Source organism: Artemia franciscana, chromosome 5 (genome assembly GCF_032884065.1).
Source record: "Artemia franciscana chromosome 5, ASM3288406v1, whole genome shotgun sequence".
Lineage (NCBI taxonomy): Eukaryota > Metazoa > Arthropoda > Branchiopoda > Anostraca > Artemiidae > Artemia > Artemia franciscana.
This window is the reverse complement of record NC_088867.1, coordinates 43,428,689-43,448,287: the sequence shown is the minus strand read 5'-3', so window position 1 is coordinate 43,448,287 and position 19,599 is coordinate 43,428,689. Positions and strand designations below refer to the sequence as shown.

Here is a 19,599-nt window from a genome sequence, read left to right as displayed (position 1 = left end):
ATATATATATATATATATATATATATATATATCCTCCTTTATTTTTCAGTTTGTTTCCCTTTTTTAGTTTTTTTTTGTTTTTCAGTTTTTAGTTTTTTTTTATGTTGCATGTCCAAGAGTCGGTAAACCTGACAATCTATTTATATGTCCCCCAACGGTAGTTTTTATATATATAGATAGATTCGGTCGTTATTTGTGTCCCGGTGTCCCTGTCTGTAATTTCTCTTTGAGTGTCCCGGTCGTCATTTATATTCCCTGTTTCCTGGTGTCCTGGTCGTCATTTGTGTCCCGGTGTTCTGGTCTGTAATTTCATCAGTTGACAAACATGACGTCGTCATAACAAACATGACGACAACTAACTTCATGACGACATACAGCTCAATCCTAATGACGTCAGTCGACAGACAGACAAACAACTTATTTTTATATAGATAGATAGATAGATAGATAGATTTCCTGGTGTCCTGGTCGTCATTTGTGTCCCGGTGTTCCGGTCTGTAATTTTATCAGTTGCCAAACATGACGTCGTCATAACAAACATGACGACAACTAACTTCATGACGACATACAGCTCAATCCTAATGACGTCAGTCGACAGACAGACAAACAACTTATTTTTATATATATAGATATATATATATATACTAGCTGTTGGGGTGGCGCTTTGCGCCACCCCAACACCTAGTTGGTGGGGCGCTTCGCGCCCCCCCAAGCCCCCCCGCGCGCGTAAGTCGTTACGCGCCATATTAGTTACGCGCCATTGTAGCTGTGTCCCTGTGTCCCACCTGTGAATAGAGATAGATATAAATATATATTTTTAACTACGTAAAACATGCGAATATACAACATTCTTCGCTGTCCCATTGTCTGTGCATATAAATAGCATTTATATTTATATGTCTGTGCATATACAAAGCCTTATGTACTAATAATGACGTCATATGCAAACGCTCTTTTTACAAACAAACAAACATGCATACACACAACTCGCTTCGCGCCCCCCCCCCCAAGCCCCCCCGCGCGCGTAAGTCGTTACGCGCCATATTAGTTACGCGCAATTGTAGTTGTGTCCCTATGTCCCACCTGTGAATATAGATAGATATATATATATATTATATATATATATATATATCTATATATATATATGTTTTTAACTACGTAAAACTTGCGAATATACAACATTCTTTGTTGTCCCATTGTCTGTGCATATAAATAGATTGTCAGGTTTACCGACTCTTGAACATGCAACATATAATGGTCCATGGGAAAACAATCCGTATTCAGATCTATACCTCATGATTCTAATGATTGCCCTTGAGCTTTGTTGATGGTGATTACTAATCGACCATTCCCTGAGTCGCCATCGTCATTTATATATCCCCCTGTGCACCCCGGCGTCCCCTTTGTAGTTATGTCCCTGTGTCCCGGTCGTCATGTATATTCCCTGTGTCCCGGTCGTCATTTGTGTCCCGGTGTTCCAGTCTGTGATTTCTCTTTGAGTGTCCCGGGCGTCATTTATATTCCTTGTGTCCCGGTGTCCCGGTCGTCATTTATATCCCCCTGTGCCCCCCGGCGTCCCCATTGTAGTTGTGTCCCTGTGTCCCGGTCGTCATTTATATTCCCTGTGTCCCGGTCGTCATTTGTATCCTGGTGTCCCAGTCTGTATATACATTCGTTTTTTAGTTTTGTTTTTCTCCTTTATTTTTTTTCTTTTTTCTTTTTTTTCTTTTTTAGTTTATTTAGATTTTTAGATTTTTTAGTTTTTTTATTAGTTTTTAGTTTTTTTGTAGTCTTTACCATTTTTTTAGTTTTTTTAGTTTTTTTTTTACTTATGTCCTGGTCGTCATTTATACTCCCTGTGTCCCGGTCGTCATTTGTGTCTCGGTGCTTTGTTGATTGCTAATTTATATTATATTTATATTTATATTTTTTATATTTATTAATATTTTTTTAGTTTTCTTTTTCTCTTATTTTTCAGTTTTTTCCTTTTTTTTAGTTTTTTCTTTTTTAGTTTTTAGTTTTTTTTTGTTTTTTACCTTTTTTTAGTTTTTTAGCTTTTTTCGTTTTTTTATTAGTTTTTAGTTTTTTTTTTAGTTTTTGCCTTTTTTTAGTTTTTTCAGTTTTTTTTAGTTTTTAGTTTTTTACCTTTTTTTAGTTTTTTTAGTTTTTTAGCTTTTTTAGTTTTTTTTTCTTTTTAGTTTTTTTTGTAGTTTTTACCTTTTTTAGTTTTTTTTCTTCTTTTGTATTAGTGTGAAATAATTCAGACGTCATATGCGGACAAACACGGCGTCACTCGACAGACAGACAGACAGACATAACCCACAAACAACTTATTTTTATATATATTTATTCATATTTTTTTGTTTTCTTTTTTCTTTTATTTTTCAGTTTTTTCCTTTTTTTAGTTTTTTTCTTTTTTAGTTTTTAGTTTTTTTTAGTTTTTACCTTTTTTTAGTTTTTTTTTAGTTTTTTTAGTTTTTTAGCTTTTTTAGTTTTTTTATTAGTTTTTATTTTTTTTTGTAGTTTTTGCCTTTTTTTATTTTTTTCAGTTTTTTTTTTTAGTTATTAGATTTTTACCTTTTTTTTAGTTTTTTTTAGTTTTTTAGCTTTTTTAGTTTTTTTTTCTTTTTAGTTTTTTTTTGTAGTTTTTACCTTTTTTAGTTTTTTTCTTCTTTTGTATTAGTGTGAAATAATTCAGACGTCATATGCGAACAAACATGACGTCACCTGATCCATCCACAGATCCACACACAGACAACTTATTTTTATATATATAGATATATTTTTAACTACGTAAAACATGCGAATATACAACATTCTTCGCTGTCCCATTGTCTGTGCATATAAATAGCATTTAAATTCCCTGTGTCCCGGTCGTCATTTGTGTCCTAGTGTCCCAGTTTGTATTTTCTCTTTGAGTGTCCCGGTCGTCATTTATATTCCCTGTGTCCCAGTGTCCCGGTTTTCATTTGTGTCCCAGTCTGTAATTTCTATTCAAACAATCCCTGTGTCTCAGTCGTCAATTATATATCCCGCCTGTGCCCCCGGCGTCCCCGTTGCAGTTGTTTCCCTGCGTCCCGGTCGTCATTTATATTCCCGGTCGTGATATGTGTCCGGGTGTCCCAGTCTGTAATTTCTCTTTGAGGTTCATGGTCGTCATTTATATTCCCTCTGTGTCGGTCGTCATTTGTGTCCCGGTCTGTAATTTATGTTTGAGTGTTTTTTCTTTTTAGTTTTTTTAGTTTTTTACATTTTTTCAGTTTTTTTTTCTTCTTTATTTTTCAGCGTCACTATGAAGTACATATCGCCGAACCTTTGTTTTTTAACTTAAATCTGGTAGGCATTGATGACCTTATCCAAGTCAAAATCCCAAACCCAATCATCATCGCTATCATTTTCAGTTTTGATATGTTTTGACTCTCGCTTTCCAGGTGGATTTTCATCCAACTGCGCGGTTTTGCGTTCTTTAGCCGCAAGCCTGTTTTCTTGCTGTTCTTGTGATTCCTCAGCACGCTTTCTTTTCTTACTTTCTCTATCAGCTGCAAGCCTGTTTTCTTGCTGTTCTTGTGATTCCTCGGCACGCTTTCTTTTCTTACTTTCTCTATCAGCAGCAAGTTTTTTGGCATAGACTCTTTGAGCAGCTTCCTCGGCTGTTGCCATTGTAGGTTCTTCAGTCATTTTACAATTAAACATTTTTCCGTGAACGCATGTCTTAAATACCATTAATGACGTCACCGTCATTGCAAAAATGACTACAACTAACTTCATGACGTCAGTCGACACAGAAACATGACGTCACCTGACAGACAGACCGACACACAGACAGACAACTTATTTTTATATATATAGATATAAGATATATATATATATATATATATATATATATATATATATATATATATATATATATATATATATATATATATATATATTTAGGTTTCTAGAGGCTAACTTATAATGTAATATAAAGAATGGTTAGCTGTTATAAAAAAAAAATTAGGATATTAGTTTTTGGTTCATTATTTTTTTTTGCTATTTTTTAGTTACCTATTATGTAGTTTTTTTTTTTTTTTTTTTTTTTTTTTTTTTTTTTTTTTTTTTTTTTTTTTTTTTTTGTCAAGCTCTATGGCTTTTCTCTTCGTAAAGCTCTATGGCTTTTCTCGTAGGGAAATATATTGGCTTGAAAATCAAGAAAAGTGGTAGCTACCACGATATTCTGTATAAACGGCATCTCTTCTTTTTTTTCTTGTTCTCTTTCGCCGCAGATATCTTGGTACTGGAACATCGTAGAGAACTGTTTAATGGCTCATTTCAAGGGATATTGCCACATCTATTGCCTTTTATAATAAAAGAAGAATTATTTTTCAAATAGAATGAATTTTTCTACTTTAACTATTGAACGGAGCTCTTATACATTCACATATAGAGCTGAAGATTACCACATTTAAAAATAAAGTAACAATTACAACATTTTAATTTATATTTTTATATGTAGCACAGAACACTGGTACATTTACACCCAAAACTGAAGACTGTTGCATTTATGCAGAAGTGAATACTCGTAAATGTTACAAAGAGAAATGAAACCTTTACATTTGCATATAGATCTGACTATGGAACATTTACATATAGAAATAAACGCTGGTACATTTCTCTCTAGACTTGCAACACCGGTGCATTTACATATAGAACTGAACACTGAAGACAGAAAATAGGTACACTCACCGATAGGACTGACCAAGGGTAAATTTAAATAAAGAGCTGAGCACCGGTAATTTCATATATAAAACTGAACACTGGAACATTGACATATAGACTGTACCGTACTAAAATATTTACAAATAGAATTAAACCTATATCTAAGTATAGAACTGAACACTAGTAGATCTACATAAAGATTTACACTAGCTTTCATGGTGTCAACATCCAAACTAATCGGATTATTTTTCATTTTCACATACCTGATAGTCTGAGGTATTAATTTTAATCCCACTTGATAGATCTCGCAGTATTTCGCAAACTACCAGTTTTAATTAAAACTTGTGTGACGGTTTATCAAGGTGTCAACATCTATTGATTTCCCATATTTGATGTTCTGAGGACTTAAATTGAATGTAAGGAGAGAGGGAAAAGAAGGAAGGGAGAGAAAAAGAAAAGAGAGGACAGGAGGAAGGAGAGAGGGAAGGAGGAGTAAAGGAGTGAGGCAGGTTAATTTTAGAAAGCATTAGATCAGTGTGAAATGGAAGACAAGTTAATTTTGAATCCTGTTTTGAACTGTCTAAGCTGATTTCTAACTGATGGAGTTAGGCAAGAGTTAATCCAAAAGGCATTTGACGCTTATTTTGATCGCGATACTATCATCCTAGCAAAGAAAGTTGTTTATGCCGAACTAAGTGTTACAACCCGAATGGTGACTCACTGTGAAGACGAAGATAATACTCTTAGCATGTGTAAAACTTTAGTTGCTGCTGTCAAGCAAAACCTAAAAATCCCAAAATTTGTTATTCTTGGTCCATTTGAAGTGCCAACTATAGGAGAGGCCGTAAATTCCACAGTTGTATCCAAGGCCAATGAGTTATCGTGTAAATTGGACAGTGTTCTGGCAAATATGTCTCACCCTTCAGGTAGCATCTCTGAACGGTCACTGGTCTTGCCCCAAAGCCATGACTCAATGCCCAAACCCTCGTATGCTGTAATCCTAAAAGTTAACCTCCAAAAGAGCTAAAAGGCCCAACTGAGTGCCAAGCACTTATAGACAGTCTTTGTCTTAGCCCTGGCAGCGATGTATCTGAGCTACGCCGTGGCAGGAATGAATGGAAAAGCCGTCTCGTTTAACGAAACCGCTAGTATAATTGTTGAAAAAGCATAGCGTTCGGACCCCATTCTAAATGTTACTCTTAAAGAGCCTACTTTTGTTGCTGTTGTTAAACAAGTACCGGACGAACTAGTCAACTCGTCACTGAAAGAATTAATCCCAAAATGCATCAAAGCAGCTTAGTTTGGTGCGTCACGCACATTCAAAGTGTATTTCAAATGACGAAAAGACTTAGATCAGTTCCTTCAAGAATCAGTGAAAATCGCTGTGAGCGACTTGCCACCCAGGAGTTTGTGTTTTTACCTTGTCGGTGCTTTAACTACCATATGACTGGCCACCTTTCAGCAAACTACATTACCATTGCACAAATCTGAATCCCCGTGTTTTAACTGCCCTAAAAGCCGTAAAACTCTTAGCCAATGACTCCTGTAATAAATTTCCTATCCTGGCATATAAATGGTTCTTTCGCGATTAAATTACCAGTGCTGATTATTTGTTTATTTCTTGGTTTTTCTTCGTTTCTTTTTCCTTCTCTTTCCCTGCTTTTTCTTATTTATCCTTACCTCGATTATATTATTTTTCTTTTTTTCCTTATATTTTTTTTATACCTTTTGTCTGGTGGGTTTGGTCCTGCAGCGGAACTGCCATCCACCATGAGAGAATCGACGATCTCTATTGGTAACCAGGTTGGTATCAACTCTTGGGGGAACGTTTAATTGAATTACAAAATAATTCTTAAGATATTGAAAATATAATCAATAATTCAATTGGAAATAGAAATCAGAAGAATAATGATTCTAATTTGGCTTATAAAAGTAAGTATGTTTCGCAATTAAATGATTCTGCCTCCTCTAAACTTGATAATATTTTCTCTGTGCTTCATCTTAACATTCAGGGACTTTGCTCATCTTTTGATGAGCTGAAACTGATCGTTAGTGGTGAAACTCCTTACGTTATAGGGTTATGTTAAACTTTCCTAGATTCAAAAAAGGATATCCTTTTAGATATTCCAGGATATAGGATGGAGAGGCTGAATAGGAAACAGATGGCGAGAGGTGGCCTTGTCCTTTATATTGCTGATCGTCTTGCGTATAATGTCCAAAGTGATTTCAGCCGAAATGAGGAAGGAATCTTTGATTCCCTTTTTATAGAGATTAAATCAATGCGTAAGTATTTAGCTGTGGGTTTGGTTTATAGGCCCTCCAGTGCGTCTGTTCCTTCGTTTTTGAAAATTCTAAAAGGAGTTTTGGACTCAGTCCAAAAACATCCCTATGAACTAATCCTTATGGATGATTTGAACCTCAACCTGCTGGATATAAACTCTGCTTCAGCTAATGATTTTTGTCGATGATGCTCTCTTCGAGAACTCTTCAGTTTGTATACTAACCCGAGTTACTGACACACATGCATCACTTATTGATAATATTTTTTGTCACTAGACGTCTTAGATAATTTGGTGCTGGTTAGTGATATTTCTAATCGTTTTCCCGCTATTTCCCGATATAAGAATGCTGATCAAGCGCAGCGCATAGCATTACCATCTAATCTCCCATTTTTCCGTTATGGTGATACTGAGCTTAGTCTACTTAATTCTTTTCTGGCTGATCTACCATGGAATAGTTTGGTTTTTGATTCAGATTTTAACCGCTCTTTTGAATCCTTTTATGATTTAGTGAAAAAAGGAATCCTGGAAATTTGCAATCAGGGTCCAGCGCCCCATACTTCGAAAAGGATAAAACCACTGAATTCCGGTCTCCATAAAAGCTGGAAAAGGAAAAAATATTTGTGGAAGCTTTACATGGCTTCATCATCAGTAGTTCATCATGAACGATTCAAGGCCTATAGGAGTATGTTCAATGCTCTGTGTCGGAAGGCAAAGTCTCAGTATTATCATAGGAAATTTTCTGAATGTGGGAAGGATGTTAGGAAGACATGGTATTTAATTAATTCAGTTCTTAGACCTACTCTCCCTCTGCCTTCAGTTCCATCAATGCTGATACACGATGGTAAAACCGTCGCAAGGGGATGCAGATGTTCAGCTTCAGCTTACCTCTTATTTTGCTGATATAGGGAAGGCAACTGCTTCCTCCTTAAGCTCTGCAACTTCTTGTTGCGATTTCAGAGCCTTTCTTGGACCCTCATGTTTAAAGTCGATGGTCTTGAATTATGTTTCTGAATTTGAGGTAGCTCGTATCGTGAATGCTCTTAAAGGATCATCCTCTTCAGGACCAGAAAAAATTCCTACAAGAGTTATCCGTGCCATTCTGCCTGCTATTCTGTCACCATTGACTAAGCTTGTCAATCTGTCTTTCGAGAAAGGAATTTTCCCTGAATATCCCAAGCGAGCTAAGGTTATAGTGCTGTATAAAGGTGGCGTTCTCGGAGTGATCCTACTAATTATAGGCCAATTTCTCTCCTATCTGTTTTCAGCAAAAATTTTGAGAAGGCTATGCTATCCAGGGTTCTTAGTTCTCTGGATGCAAAAGAATTTTTGCATGATTTCCAGTTTGGATTCCGAGCGAGTCACTCTAAGGAGCCTTCTTGTGCATTTTTCTCGAGTTTCATTCATTTGGCAATAGATTCTGGTCATATCCCGGCAGCTTTGTTTTTCGATGTTCGTAAAGCTTTTGATTCCTTGACTCATCGGATTCTTCTTTGGAAACTATCGCATATTGGTATAAGATCAAACGATTTTTTTGCTTTGATTCATATCTTTCTGGTAGGTTTATTTTAATTGATCCGCTTTTCCGGAGCCCTTATGAAGTATATTATGGCGTCCATCAGGGATTTGTTCTTGGTCCCATTTTATTTCTGATTTATGCTAATGATCTGATTTCGACGGTAAAAATCACCAGGCCTCTGGCATGCTGCAAGCTGTGTCATCCTGATGCTTGGTATTGATCCAATACTACTTCTAATGAAGATTTTCTGGTTGCTTTTGCTGATGATATCACTCTTGGGACCCTTGGGAAGACGGAATGTGATATCAAGTCTAACCTTGTTGCATTATTTGAGAGAGTTATTTCATGGTTTAATGCGAATTACTTGGTTTTGAATGTTAATAAGTCACATTTTCTTGTTTTTTCGAATTGGTATAGCTTTCCGTCAGCTTACACACCTTCAGATGTCATAAGGCTCCTTTTGTAGACAAGAGAATTGGGTGGTCCGGTTTCTCGGTATCCTGCTTGATGAGAACTTTTCATTCAGAAACTATTTAGCCATAATTACGGTTAAGGTCTCACGGATTTTGGATATCTTTCGAAAACTTAGACACACATTTTCTGGATCTATTTTGAAACTTCTTTTTTTCTGTCTTGTCCATTCATATGTTTCTTATTGCCCCATTGTATGGATGTCTACTTTTCCGTCTACGCTGCGGTCACTTTCTGTCATGTATAATAAAGCACGGAGTCTGGTTAGGGAAACCAACTTTTCTTCACCAACACCGTTGTTAAGTCTATGGTCTATTTACATTATTTCTGATGCTTCTTTTGTCTTTCATCAGCTTCACGGCAATCTTCCAAAATCTCTTCGGAAAACTACTATGTTTATTCCTGATTCAGCTCCATATAGCCTTGTTCTTCAAATAATATCTACATTCCCCCTACCCCTATTATTCGATCAGATTTCAATCCCCTCATTGCTTGTCAACAGGTCTGGAATCCACTACCTTCTTCAGTACAGAGATGCCACTCGTTTGGGACTTTTAAAAGGATTCTTAAAGATTATTTAATAATGAATCAAATAGAATAACTTTTTTTCCTCTGAGGAGTTGATGTCCCCTGAGTTCTGTTCATCGTGTATGGTTGTCTTCTCTGCGCTTTGATTTCCAGGCCTCAGGTATGTTCTATTGTTCTTTTTTTGTGTGTGTTTCTTATATTGTATCCTCCTTATTAATATTGCTTATATTGTAGTTGTTACTTGTATTTTTCTTGTATCCCCCTTGTTTTCATGGCCGAGGAGGCCATGGAACGCTTTCGAGGAGGAATAAGTTTATTGTAATTCCATTTTGAATTGTATTTTGTATTGTATTGAATAATAATAAACTTTTCTTCTTCCTCTTCTTTTTAATCTGAATACTGGTACATTTAAATATAGAACTGAATGCTAGTAGATATACCATTAGAGTTGAAAAGTGACACTTTTATATACAAAAATGAAAACTGTAAACTAGAAAAAGAACTGAACACTGGTACATTTACAAATAGAAACGAACACTGGTACATTTACCAATGAAACTACCCTGGGACGCCAGGACTGAACACTGGGTCATTTAAATACAAAACTGAACAGGGGTAGATTTACATACAGAATAGAACAGAACACCGGTAAATTTAAATATAGAACTCAAAACTGCTATATTTACATATAGAATTGAAAGCAGGTAGATGTACATAATAAACTGAGAAATGTTGAATTTAAAAACTGGATTGAACACTTATTAAATTTAAATCTAGAACTAAACGCCGGAACACTTACACATATAACTGATCACTAATACACAACTAAGCCAACAGCTGCAAGTACCATAAAACAAAAAGCTGCAGAGAACTAAGGCAACAGTTGCATCCAGGCTGCAGCGGTAGCTAGCAACCTAGTAAGAGACGACCAGGTCCGACGCTATGAAGTGTAATAGCCAATTACTCCTAAAAACAGAGTCGGATCAAACAAAAAGTACACTATTAAAACTTCCTTGTCCAAAAACGTATGTATGAAATTTGCTATCCCTTGCTTTGAACAAAAAGGGAAATATATTGGCTTGAAACTCAAGAAAAGTAGCAGCCACTACGATATTCTGCATAACCGGCATCTTTTTTTCTTGTTCCTTTTTTGCCGCCGATAGATTGGCACTGGAACTTCATAGAGAGCTGTTTGATGGCTCATATTATAAGAAATTGCCACATCTAGTGCCTTTTGTAATAAATAAAAAAATTATTCTAAAAATATAACAAAATTTTTTCACTAAAGACTGCATTTTTCAACAACACTGTAGAGCTGTTTATATTATACACTATTATAGTCGATATTTGTACTATACACTATTACAGTCGACATAGTTCATTATAAATAAGAATTTTATATAAAAAGATTCTGATTCTTTGAGGTTTATCGTTTACTATTCCAAAGAAAAAAGCAGTAGGTTTTTTTTTATGTTTGTAATTATAAATAAGCCTCACGTAAGTTTGATTGATATCATGGCTGTATAGATGGATGAAACCTAGTAGAGAATAAACTATGGCATATGTCGGATTTAGTTAGCCACCTTAGTCTTTGAAGTTTTCATAGTAAAGAACGAACTGTAAATCATAGTTATAGTAATTGCTGAAACCTAGTAAAAGGGAAAATAAAGCCAATAATAAGTGAAATCATGGTTGCAGCTGTTTTTTTTTCCACTAATAAAAATTAGTGGATTTTAATAAAGAATGAATCCGGGTTCCAGCGGTAGCTAGAACTATAGAAAAGAGTGAACTCTAAAATATTCGGGTTTCAGAGGTAGCTAGCAACCTAGAAAGAGATCACGTCACTTACTAAGAAATAAAACAGCCAATAACTTTTAAAAGTAGTTTCAGTTCGAAATAGAAATCCTGGTTGCAGCGGCAGCTAGCAACCAAGTAAGAGATGCTCATGTCCCATAATACAGTATACCATACAGTAAATACAGCATACCGTATCTCCTAAAAGTGAAGTTCTATCGAAATCTGGGTTACAGCGGTTGCTAGCAATCTAGAAAAAGACGATCACGCCTCATGGTAAAATTATAGTAAAGAACAATAACTTGCCTACAATTACGTAAAGGAATATAAATTGGGACTTCAGCGTTATGGATGAATTTTGTAACAAAGAACATACTCTAGCCCTTAGCTATAGTACAGAACGAAATATTGATTGTGGTTGTGGCGGGAGCTGCCTTCTAGTAAAGTCAAATTATAATAAAGAACTAAGTCTTGCCTTTACTAACATGTATAGGCAACTTCACTATACTTAATAGTTGAGAACGAATCCTAGCCCATAGTTTATAGTAAAGAACGAACTCTAGTGGATGTTATAGTAAAGAACTCGTAACTCAAAGGTTTATTATAAAAAAGACTCAGAAGTATGTAAATTTAAGCCTGGTAAATCTGGCTCAAGTATTTTTTTGGATTGTATAAAATGATGTCATTTCACTTGTTGATAGATAAGCAATAAAGAGCACATAAGCAATATAGGGGATATATGGACATAGGCTGTGCTGCTCTATCATAGCTAGTAATATGATTTATATTTTAAAGGAGCCAGTTTCATTGGAAATTAAAAGTTCTAGTGCCCTATTTAAAATTCAAAAATGATTGGAGGGCAATCAGCCCTTTTTATTACTATAGCTCTAGGGATCTTGTGCAGGTTAACCCTCCACAATTATGTGATTTGCCCGTTATGCTTTAAAACTAAATGTTGCTACAAGTCGAAAACTACAGATACAAGTAAGCCAACGGCTGCATTTCCAACATATAACAGTCGGAGTTAATGTTGTTTAACAGGACATAAAGCACAAGTATAATGCTTCTAGACGTTGGAGGAGATTTTGTACGGCTCTCTGGAAAGGGACACAGTTTTGTAGCAGCAAATATTTTAACCCATAATCCCCAAGATACGATGACTTTTTCCTTCGGCGCTAAAGAAGAGCCCTTTCTCCACTGTACTGTGGTAACCTCTAATACAAATATTCCATTCAGTTTATGGTATCTATGACGTAATAGTATATGTGAAAATTTTAAGCCAATATGTTTGAAATGTGTGAAAATGTTTGAAAACTTTATAGTCCGGGTTGGAGCAGTAGCTAGCAACCTAATAAGAGACGATCACGTCCTATAAATAAAAATGTGATAGCCTATAACTCCTGAAAATAGTGACCGATTCAAAATTTATAGTGAGGGCCAAATTCTAGTCCATATTAACTGAAGCAACAGGAAAAAGAAAAAGCCCGTTTTTCGGTATCTATGACGTCATTCGAAATTACTCACGATTTTGAATAAATCCGAACAGCTAAAGCAAAAGACATTGGAAAATGTCAGAAGCTTTAAAATGTTCTGAAAAACAATGTTATAGTAAAGAACAAATTTTAGGCCGTAGTGAATAAAATATTGTAGTAAAGGACAAACTTTAGCCAAATAGTGCAAAGAACATAATGAATAACGAACAAGAATACAAGGTAGCAAACAACAAAGTAAAAAACGATCAGGTCCCATGCTAAGAAATTTATTAAAAGGAGTCAATAAGAAATAGTGTGTTTCTATAATTTGTCGTACGGCTTTATAACTGTGTGAAATAACCCCCTCAAAATCTAGATTTTTGATTAAAATAAGATTTGAATGAATGTTATTCTCTGTTCTTTTGTATGGAAAGGGAGCTTAAACATAAGTTTATGATTTGGAAATTCCAATAAATTTCAGTGACGAGGATAAACTATCCTTGTAAATTTCTTGGATTTTTTTAGGAATTACATATAGATTTTTTTTTTTTTTAGATATTTATATAACTACAATGAGGTGTATGGATGATTATGTCGACAAGCGCATTGCTGTCATATCAACAAATGTGGAAACCGCCAACCCAGAAGCGGAAATTGAGCCCGCTCTTGCTTTACTGGGAGATATCCGTGAACGGTACGCATTTTTTTTTTCTTTTTCTTCTACAAGACTTATTTTCAGGGACCGACTAAATCGAAAAGTTAAAGTTTTCAGGAAGTATTGTCAAAGCGTATTGCTTATGATCTAATGACTATGAAGTTTAGAAGTAGCTGCACAGTTTTTGCAGTGCCGCCAAAGTTTTCTGGTAGACAAATGTCCAATCCGCCTCATCTGAGGGTAGTCCTTTCCCACTGCTCGGGACATATTTTATACCTGTTAAAACAGGTCGAAAAAAATGTGAATATTTAGCTCTAAAATAGGCTCCTTTCAGCATTATGCTACTCTGCTATGAATACTACTCTGAGCGACCATGAAATGCCGACTGTCTATATCTTGTGGGTGTACAAATTTTTAAAATTTTCATTTTGCCCTGACGAGGATAGACTAGGTATAGAAGATTGGAGCTGTTCCGCTGCTGTATGATTATGAGATCTTCGCTCTGTCATAAGTTCCTTTCTATGTCCCTATTTATATCATTATGTGGCCACTTGCGTGGCCTTATAGTGGTATCAGGATGGGCCTTTCACTATTTTTACAAAACTTCAAGATTGTCATTTTAAGCAAAACTAGTCAGAAAATCCCAAAAATTTGTCTTCTGGAGCGATATGATTTGTCTCTTTCCCAGGGAAAAGGCACCAAGTCCTTTCCAATTCTTTTATCCTTACATTCGTGTATATAGGCATGTTGTACCTATTTCCATTCACAATCAATCGGAGGTTATTGTGGAAGTGCTCTAAAGGCTCAAATCATGAATGTCTAATTTGTAAGCGCATAAGTGCATATCTCACAACTACTGATCGACTTTCACTAAAAAAAATAACACACTTGTATGCTGCTGAGTTTGCTGAAAACTAATATGAGGCTAATAATAAGTACATGTGTTTAAAAACATTGAACTACAGATGCATTGATTATTCGTATTTTCGTGAAGCGGGCGTCAGCGGGGCTGTGCCAGATTTTGTCAAGTCTCCCTAGGACAAAAGATGCCTTGGTGATTCTTGCTTTGAATTCGCTCTCGACTGAACAATCACTTGACAGATATGAGGCTAGACACGTGAAGCTGTCCATGACTGCTACTTTGTTTACACATGTTTGTACTGCAGGAGGGGGTGGTTGAGACGGTTCAAAATAAATAAACATGATTTTTTTTTTTGCTCTAGCTGATGTTAAACCTAACTTTGCTAGCTTCTTTTCTCTATATTGTCAGCACTGCAACGAGTTTTTGAGGGGTGTTTTTCATGTGTGCCAAGTCATTGGCGACGTCAGTGTGCACTAACGACTCTGTCACTGAACTCCAGGCCGAAGTTCATTTGGGTAGTCGTCTTCATCACGTAGTCAATGGCGCAATTAATTAGTCTGGGAGCTGTGGTGCATCCTTGTCGATTTCCTGTGCGAATTTTGAATGGCTGGTTACGCTTTCCGTTGACTTAGGCGCAGCTTGTAACAATGAGCAATAACAATAATAACCAATAAAAAGTTCATACAATTTCTCTAAAAGGGCAGTATTTCTACAGAAGACCGGTTGTTCTGAACATGAGCCAGAATAGCTTTGTTTCTACGTAGTCAAAGGTGGGTTGAGTTCTTTGAACTCAACAATGGCTATTAACGCCTTCTATCGAAACTCCCGTTTCAAGTCTTAAGTTAATATTGCAATACCGTATATCACAACACTGTAAGTAGACTACATATTTCATAAATACTGGTTGATTTCCACCAACATTGGTAGTGTCTGAACTTGCTAACTACACCCTAATACTACATTATATTAGTTCAAAATCAATATGTTTATAGTACGCATTTGACATATAGTGTTTGCTGCTTTTACATAAAAATCTCTCTGCGTTTTGAGTTAAGTCTGAGGCTAATGTTGCAAGTCTAAAAAATTAAAATGTGGCAAGCATTTATCTGAGAAATAATGTTTGATTGAAGGCATTCACTCACAGAGATTGAGGATCTTTGCATGACTGAAATTTCAACAAGTTGTAAAATATTTGTGGGTCTTGTAAACTCTATCTATGAGACCTTTGGTTTATATGGGCTTCTTATTTAGATTTGAACCTCTGTGTTGCAATTATTATTTCACTCCAAGAGGCAAATTCCTGATTTCCTGAGAATTTTGGAATGCAATAGAAATGAATAACCCAAGAATAAAAAAAATAACTTAAAAAAACATGATAAATGTCAGTCTTTTAGATGGAAAATTAAAGATATTAAAGAAACATTAAGACTGTCAGTTATGATTGGTTTCCAGGAGTCTTTAAAAGGTTCCGTAAGACATTCAAATACATTCTGCCATGTATTAAACTCAACATAAAAAATGGTATGTAATAGAAATGAATAGCTCAAAAATAAAATAAAAATATCTACCATATTTTTGGCGGGTCCAATAAGTCTAACAATTTATTCAATCACTATTTATTGCTATTTATAAAATTTATATTTTGCATGTGTTTCAATTTTAAGGATTGTAACAGTGAGTGACTGCTACAGGCCGAGAGAAGATGGAACCGAATCTCAGTTGTTCATTTCCCAGTCTTATAATGCTACAGCCGATTTTGAAACTACTTGCTTGGAAGTCTTGGATATATTTCGTCGTGGAACTGGGAACGAGTTTGACTTCAGCACAATATATGCACGTGATTTTGATTTATGTTCATAAACTTTAATTTAAGCTATGTATATGTTATGTATAAGTTATGATAATTAAGTTGTTTAATTTAATTTAATTTCAAAGCGGTAGACTAAGTTAAGACGAAATCAAGTACTGGCACGCTTTAAACTTACTCCCGCCCTTAAAACAGTAATAATACTAGAAAAGAATAAGACAGATTTGGCTATTTGAATATTTTGTGGAGGAAGTTTTAAATTAATAAGTTTTTGCTTATTCATTATTTGTAGTAGAATGTAGCATTCTAAATAGTATTGCTTATCATCACAAGTAGTAAACTTCAGGGCAAAGAGAGACAACTTTAGTTGGTAATAAATTTTAAACAAATAAAAAATAAAATAATAAAAATTAAAATATTTCTTTTTCCCTATATTTGAAACTTTCAATGTATGTTGTGTTGTTTAAACAGTACAATTAGATTGGTAGTACAATATATTCATAAACTTCTCATTCAAATAAATATAGGATTGGAATATGATATCTCAAGATTCAATTAAAATCAATTACATATTTTAATCAGACCCGACTAATTAAATAACCAACTTAATTAAACCCGAGTTAAAAGGATCAGTGATGTACCGCTTTGAAATAGATTATTCTTGTATTTAACTTTTTAAAACAGTTATTCATTTCATGTGATAGCTAAGACTGTGTGTTCAACTGAAAAACTTGCCCCATTTGAATCAATACTTGAAAAGTTGCATCGAACTAACCGTATTTTAGTTTCACTCACTATGCTGAACTGTTGAGTAATAACAGTTTGACACGTCAAGCGTAGGCCGTTTTGTGGGGTAGTGTCTAAAGCGTCCTTAGAACATTTGTCCTGAATAACATCAGTCTTCTTATTTTCTCAGAAATCGCTTCTTTTGATACGGGACTGTTTACTTGCTTAAGCCTTGTTCATGACAGGTAATGTATAGTGTATCTCAAGGTACCCCTATGCTAGCCGTATCTTTGACGTCTCTGTAGATAATTGAAATGGCTATCAGTTACTCATTTGAAACTTGAGTCATTAAAGTGGCTAAAATCTTGATTACCCCCCCCCCCCCTTGTCTCTAAAAATGTTCAGGCCAAATTTGAACAAAAATTACATTTATTAATAAAATTTTCATTTACTTAAGTATATACTTTTCTTACTTTATATGGGAAAAATGAGAATGATTCACGTTGCTTATACATACTGCGAACTGCGCCCTCAACTTTATTTCAATAAAATAAAAATTTGAAAAATTACAATGATTATAAATGTTAGATTTTTTATTTGAAATTTTGTGCCGCTATTCTGCCCTGGGGCAAGTGCCCCCTCTGTTCCCCGCGCAAAATCGCTTCTGAGTCAATAATTGCAGGTTCTTGGCTTGAAAAATTCAAATATAACTCAACTTTTGCAACAGTGCATTGTTCATTGTAGATTTTTGGCGTATATTTTCCACCATTATTAAAGACTATTAGTGACAATATGGTTACTGTAAGAGCTCTTTATTTCTGCCTGTAACTAGCAAAATAAATACATTCCTTCATCTTCTTAGAAAGAGAAATCTTGTAGATAATTCATAATGTATGCTGTTGTGTAGTTCACAGAGTTTTTGTTTAAATAGGGATTAAACTCTGAGATCCTCCCACCTCTCTCTGAGATGGGCTTCTGAGATATGCCCCGTTGGGCCCAGATATGGTTCCTCATCACCCTTTTATGAGACTGTTGTTCTAGGTGTCAGACTACTACTGATTTGTGAAATTCATTTTCATTATCTAAGCATTGATTCCAAAATAAATTTGTCAGAAATTTATGTGTTTGCTTTTTTAGTGTTGAAGGTGGCTATAGGAAAAGTCTTTATTAGAGGTTAATTAAAGGGCAGTTCTTGTGCTTTGCCCAGTGACGAAGGCCGGTTGCGTCGTTTCTTGCGCAAATTGGCAAGTGGTAAAACTGATTTCCTCCCTGACTCAAACTGGCTGAGTCACTGGGTAACCTGATTATTCCAGTGATTCTTGCGCGAATTGGCAAGTGGTGAAACCGATTTTCGCCCTGACTCAAAACTGGCTTAGTCACTGGGTAACGCAGTTATGCCAGTGATTCTTGCGCAAATTGGCAAGTGGTGAGACCGATTTTTGCCCTGACTCAAACTGGCTTAGTCACTGGGTAACCCGGTAACGCCGTTGATTCTTGCACAAATTGGCAAGTGGTGAAACCGATTTTCGCCGTGACTCAAACTGACCTAGCATAAAAACTACAACAATGGGAGTAGCAGAGAGAAATACTGGCTAGCATAATCTGAATTTTAAAGAGGAATTCCCTTTCGACTTATTCCCATACTTCATATTTTGTCACCGCCAGCCATTGCCTTCCAAAAGGCATAGACTCAGTTTGTTCAATATCAAATAAGTTTATAGTACAAGGGAGGCGTAAAAAGATTCAGACGGAAGATGGGTTTTGTCTGACAACAGTGAAAGCGTAGACTTTAAAAGAAGAAGATTGGTCAGAGTCCAGGTGGCAAAACGGATAAATGACATATAGTTGAAGTTATGAAACTGAAACTATCGTAAGGAGTACATTCAGTCAAATGAAGCCTTTGTGTCATGTTTAAACTAACAAAGATGAGTTGACAGGAATATTTTTATTCGTTTGATACAGTCACAACTGGGAAAAAATATATATGCAGTGACTTGTGTGACTTGCTATCACGAATTTCCAAAATCAGTGAAAAAACTGTACTGAATGCTGTAACTCCTTTTAGAACGTGTTCCGACCTTCTTTCTACGGTTTAATTTTGGTCCAGCCTTCATTGACATATTCTGAAATCTAGACCAATGAAGACGAGTCATTTTTTTTTTTTTTTTTTTTTTTTGGCCCGCCAGCATTGTGCCAGTCTTCATTGTTCGGGAATCAGGCACCAGATTCTGTCAAAAACACTAAACTTTTGGTAGTCTCAAGTAGCAACAAAAGGACGTCATTAGTTACTTTAGTGGGTGATTAGGTGCTTGAGCAGGTCCATTTGGCTTGATTGTATGAAAGAAGTGATGAAATTGATCGAGAAAAAACAATCCTCTCTTCTTATCTACATCAGCAAGAAAAAGGTCACTTAATAAAAGTATGTGCTATCATCGTTTGAACTTTATGATTTAAAGTTAATCCGTGGTAAACATAACAGGGTTCGAACGGTCGTAATTGCTATTAGTTACTAAACCAAGAAGGTAAATGTCCCCTTTCCCAATAATAAATCATATATGTAACAACGGGAAAATTCCTGGCTTCAGGGACTGTGGGTGTTTGTCATCTGCGGAGGCATAATTATCGGAAGTTTCAACTATGCCGAACAGAATATCTATCTCCAAATTTTGATTGAAGTTCTTCAGGGTAGAGGGACAACAAGAGACATAGTTGAGGGTTTAATTGCCCTCCAGTCACTTGTAAAAGGGGCAGTAAAATTTTCAATTTCCAGCCAAATTAGCATCTTCAG

General features: G+C 35.5%; 1 protein-coding gene across 4 annotated transcripts in view; it reads left to right on the top strand.

The window, feature by feature from the left end:
* Window positions 1–17,931, top strand: part of LOC136027457 (rab GDP dissociation inhibitor beta-like) — a 91,466-nt gene extending 73,535 nt beyond the window's left edge. For 3 of the 4 annotated variants that reach the window (XM_065704740.1, XM_065704742.1, XM_065704739.1), the window contains 2 exons: window positions 13,317–13,455; window positions 15,943–17,931. In XM_065704740.1, coding sequence (XP_065560812.1) covers window positions 13,317–13,455; window positions 15,943–16,138 — 335 coding nt within the window. In that variant the 3' untranslated portion in view covers window positions 16,139–17,931. The remainder of the gene's footprint in view (window positions 1–13,316; window positions 13,456–15,942) is intronic. The other variant, XM_065704743.1, reaches the window with a different exon arrangement.
* Window positions 17,932–19,599: the final 1,668 nt, after the last annotated feature.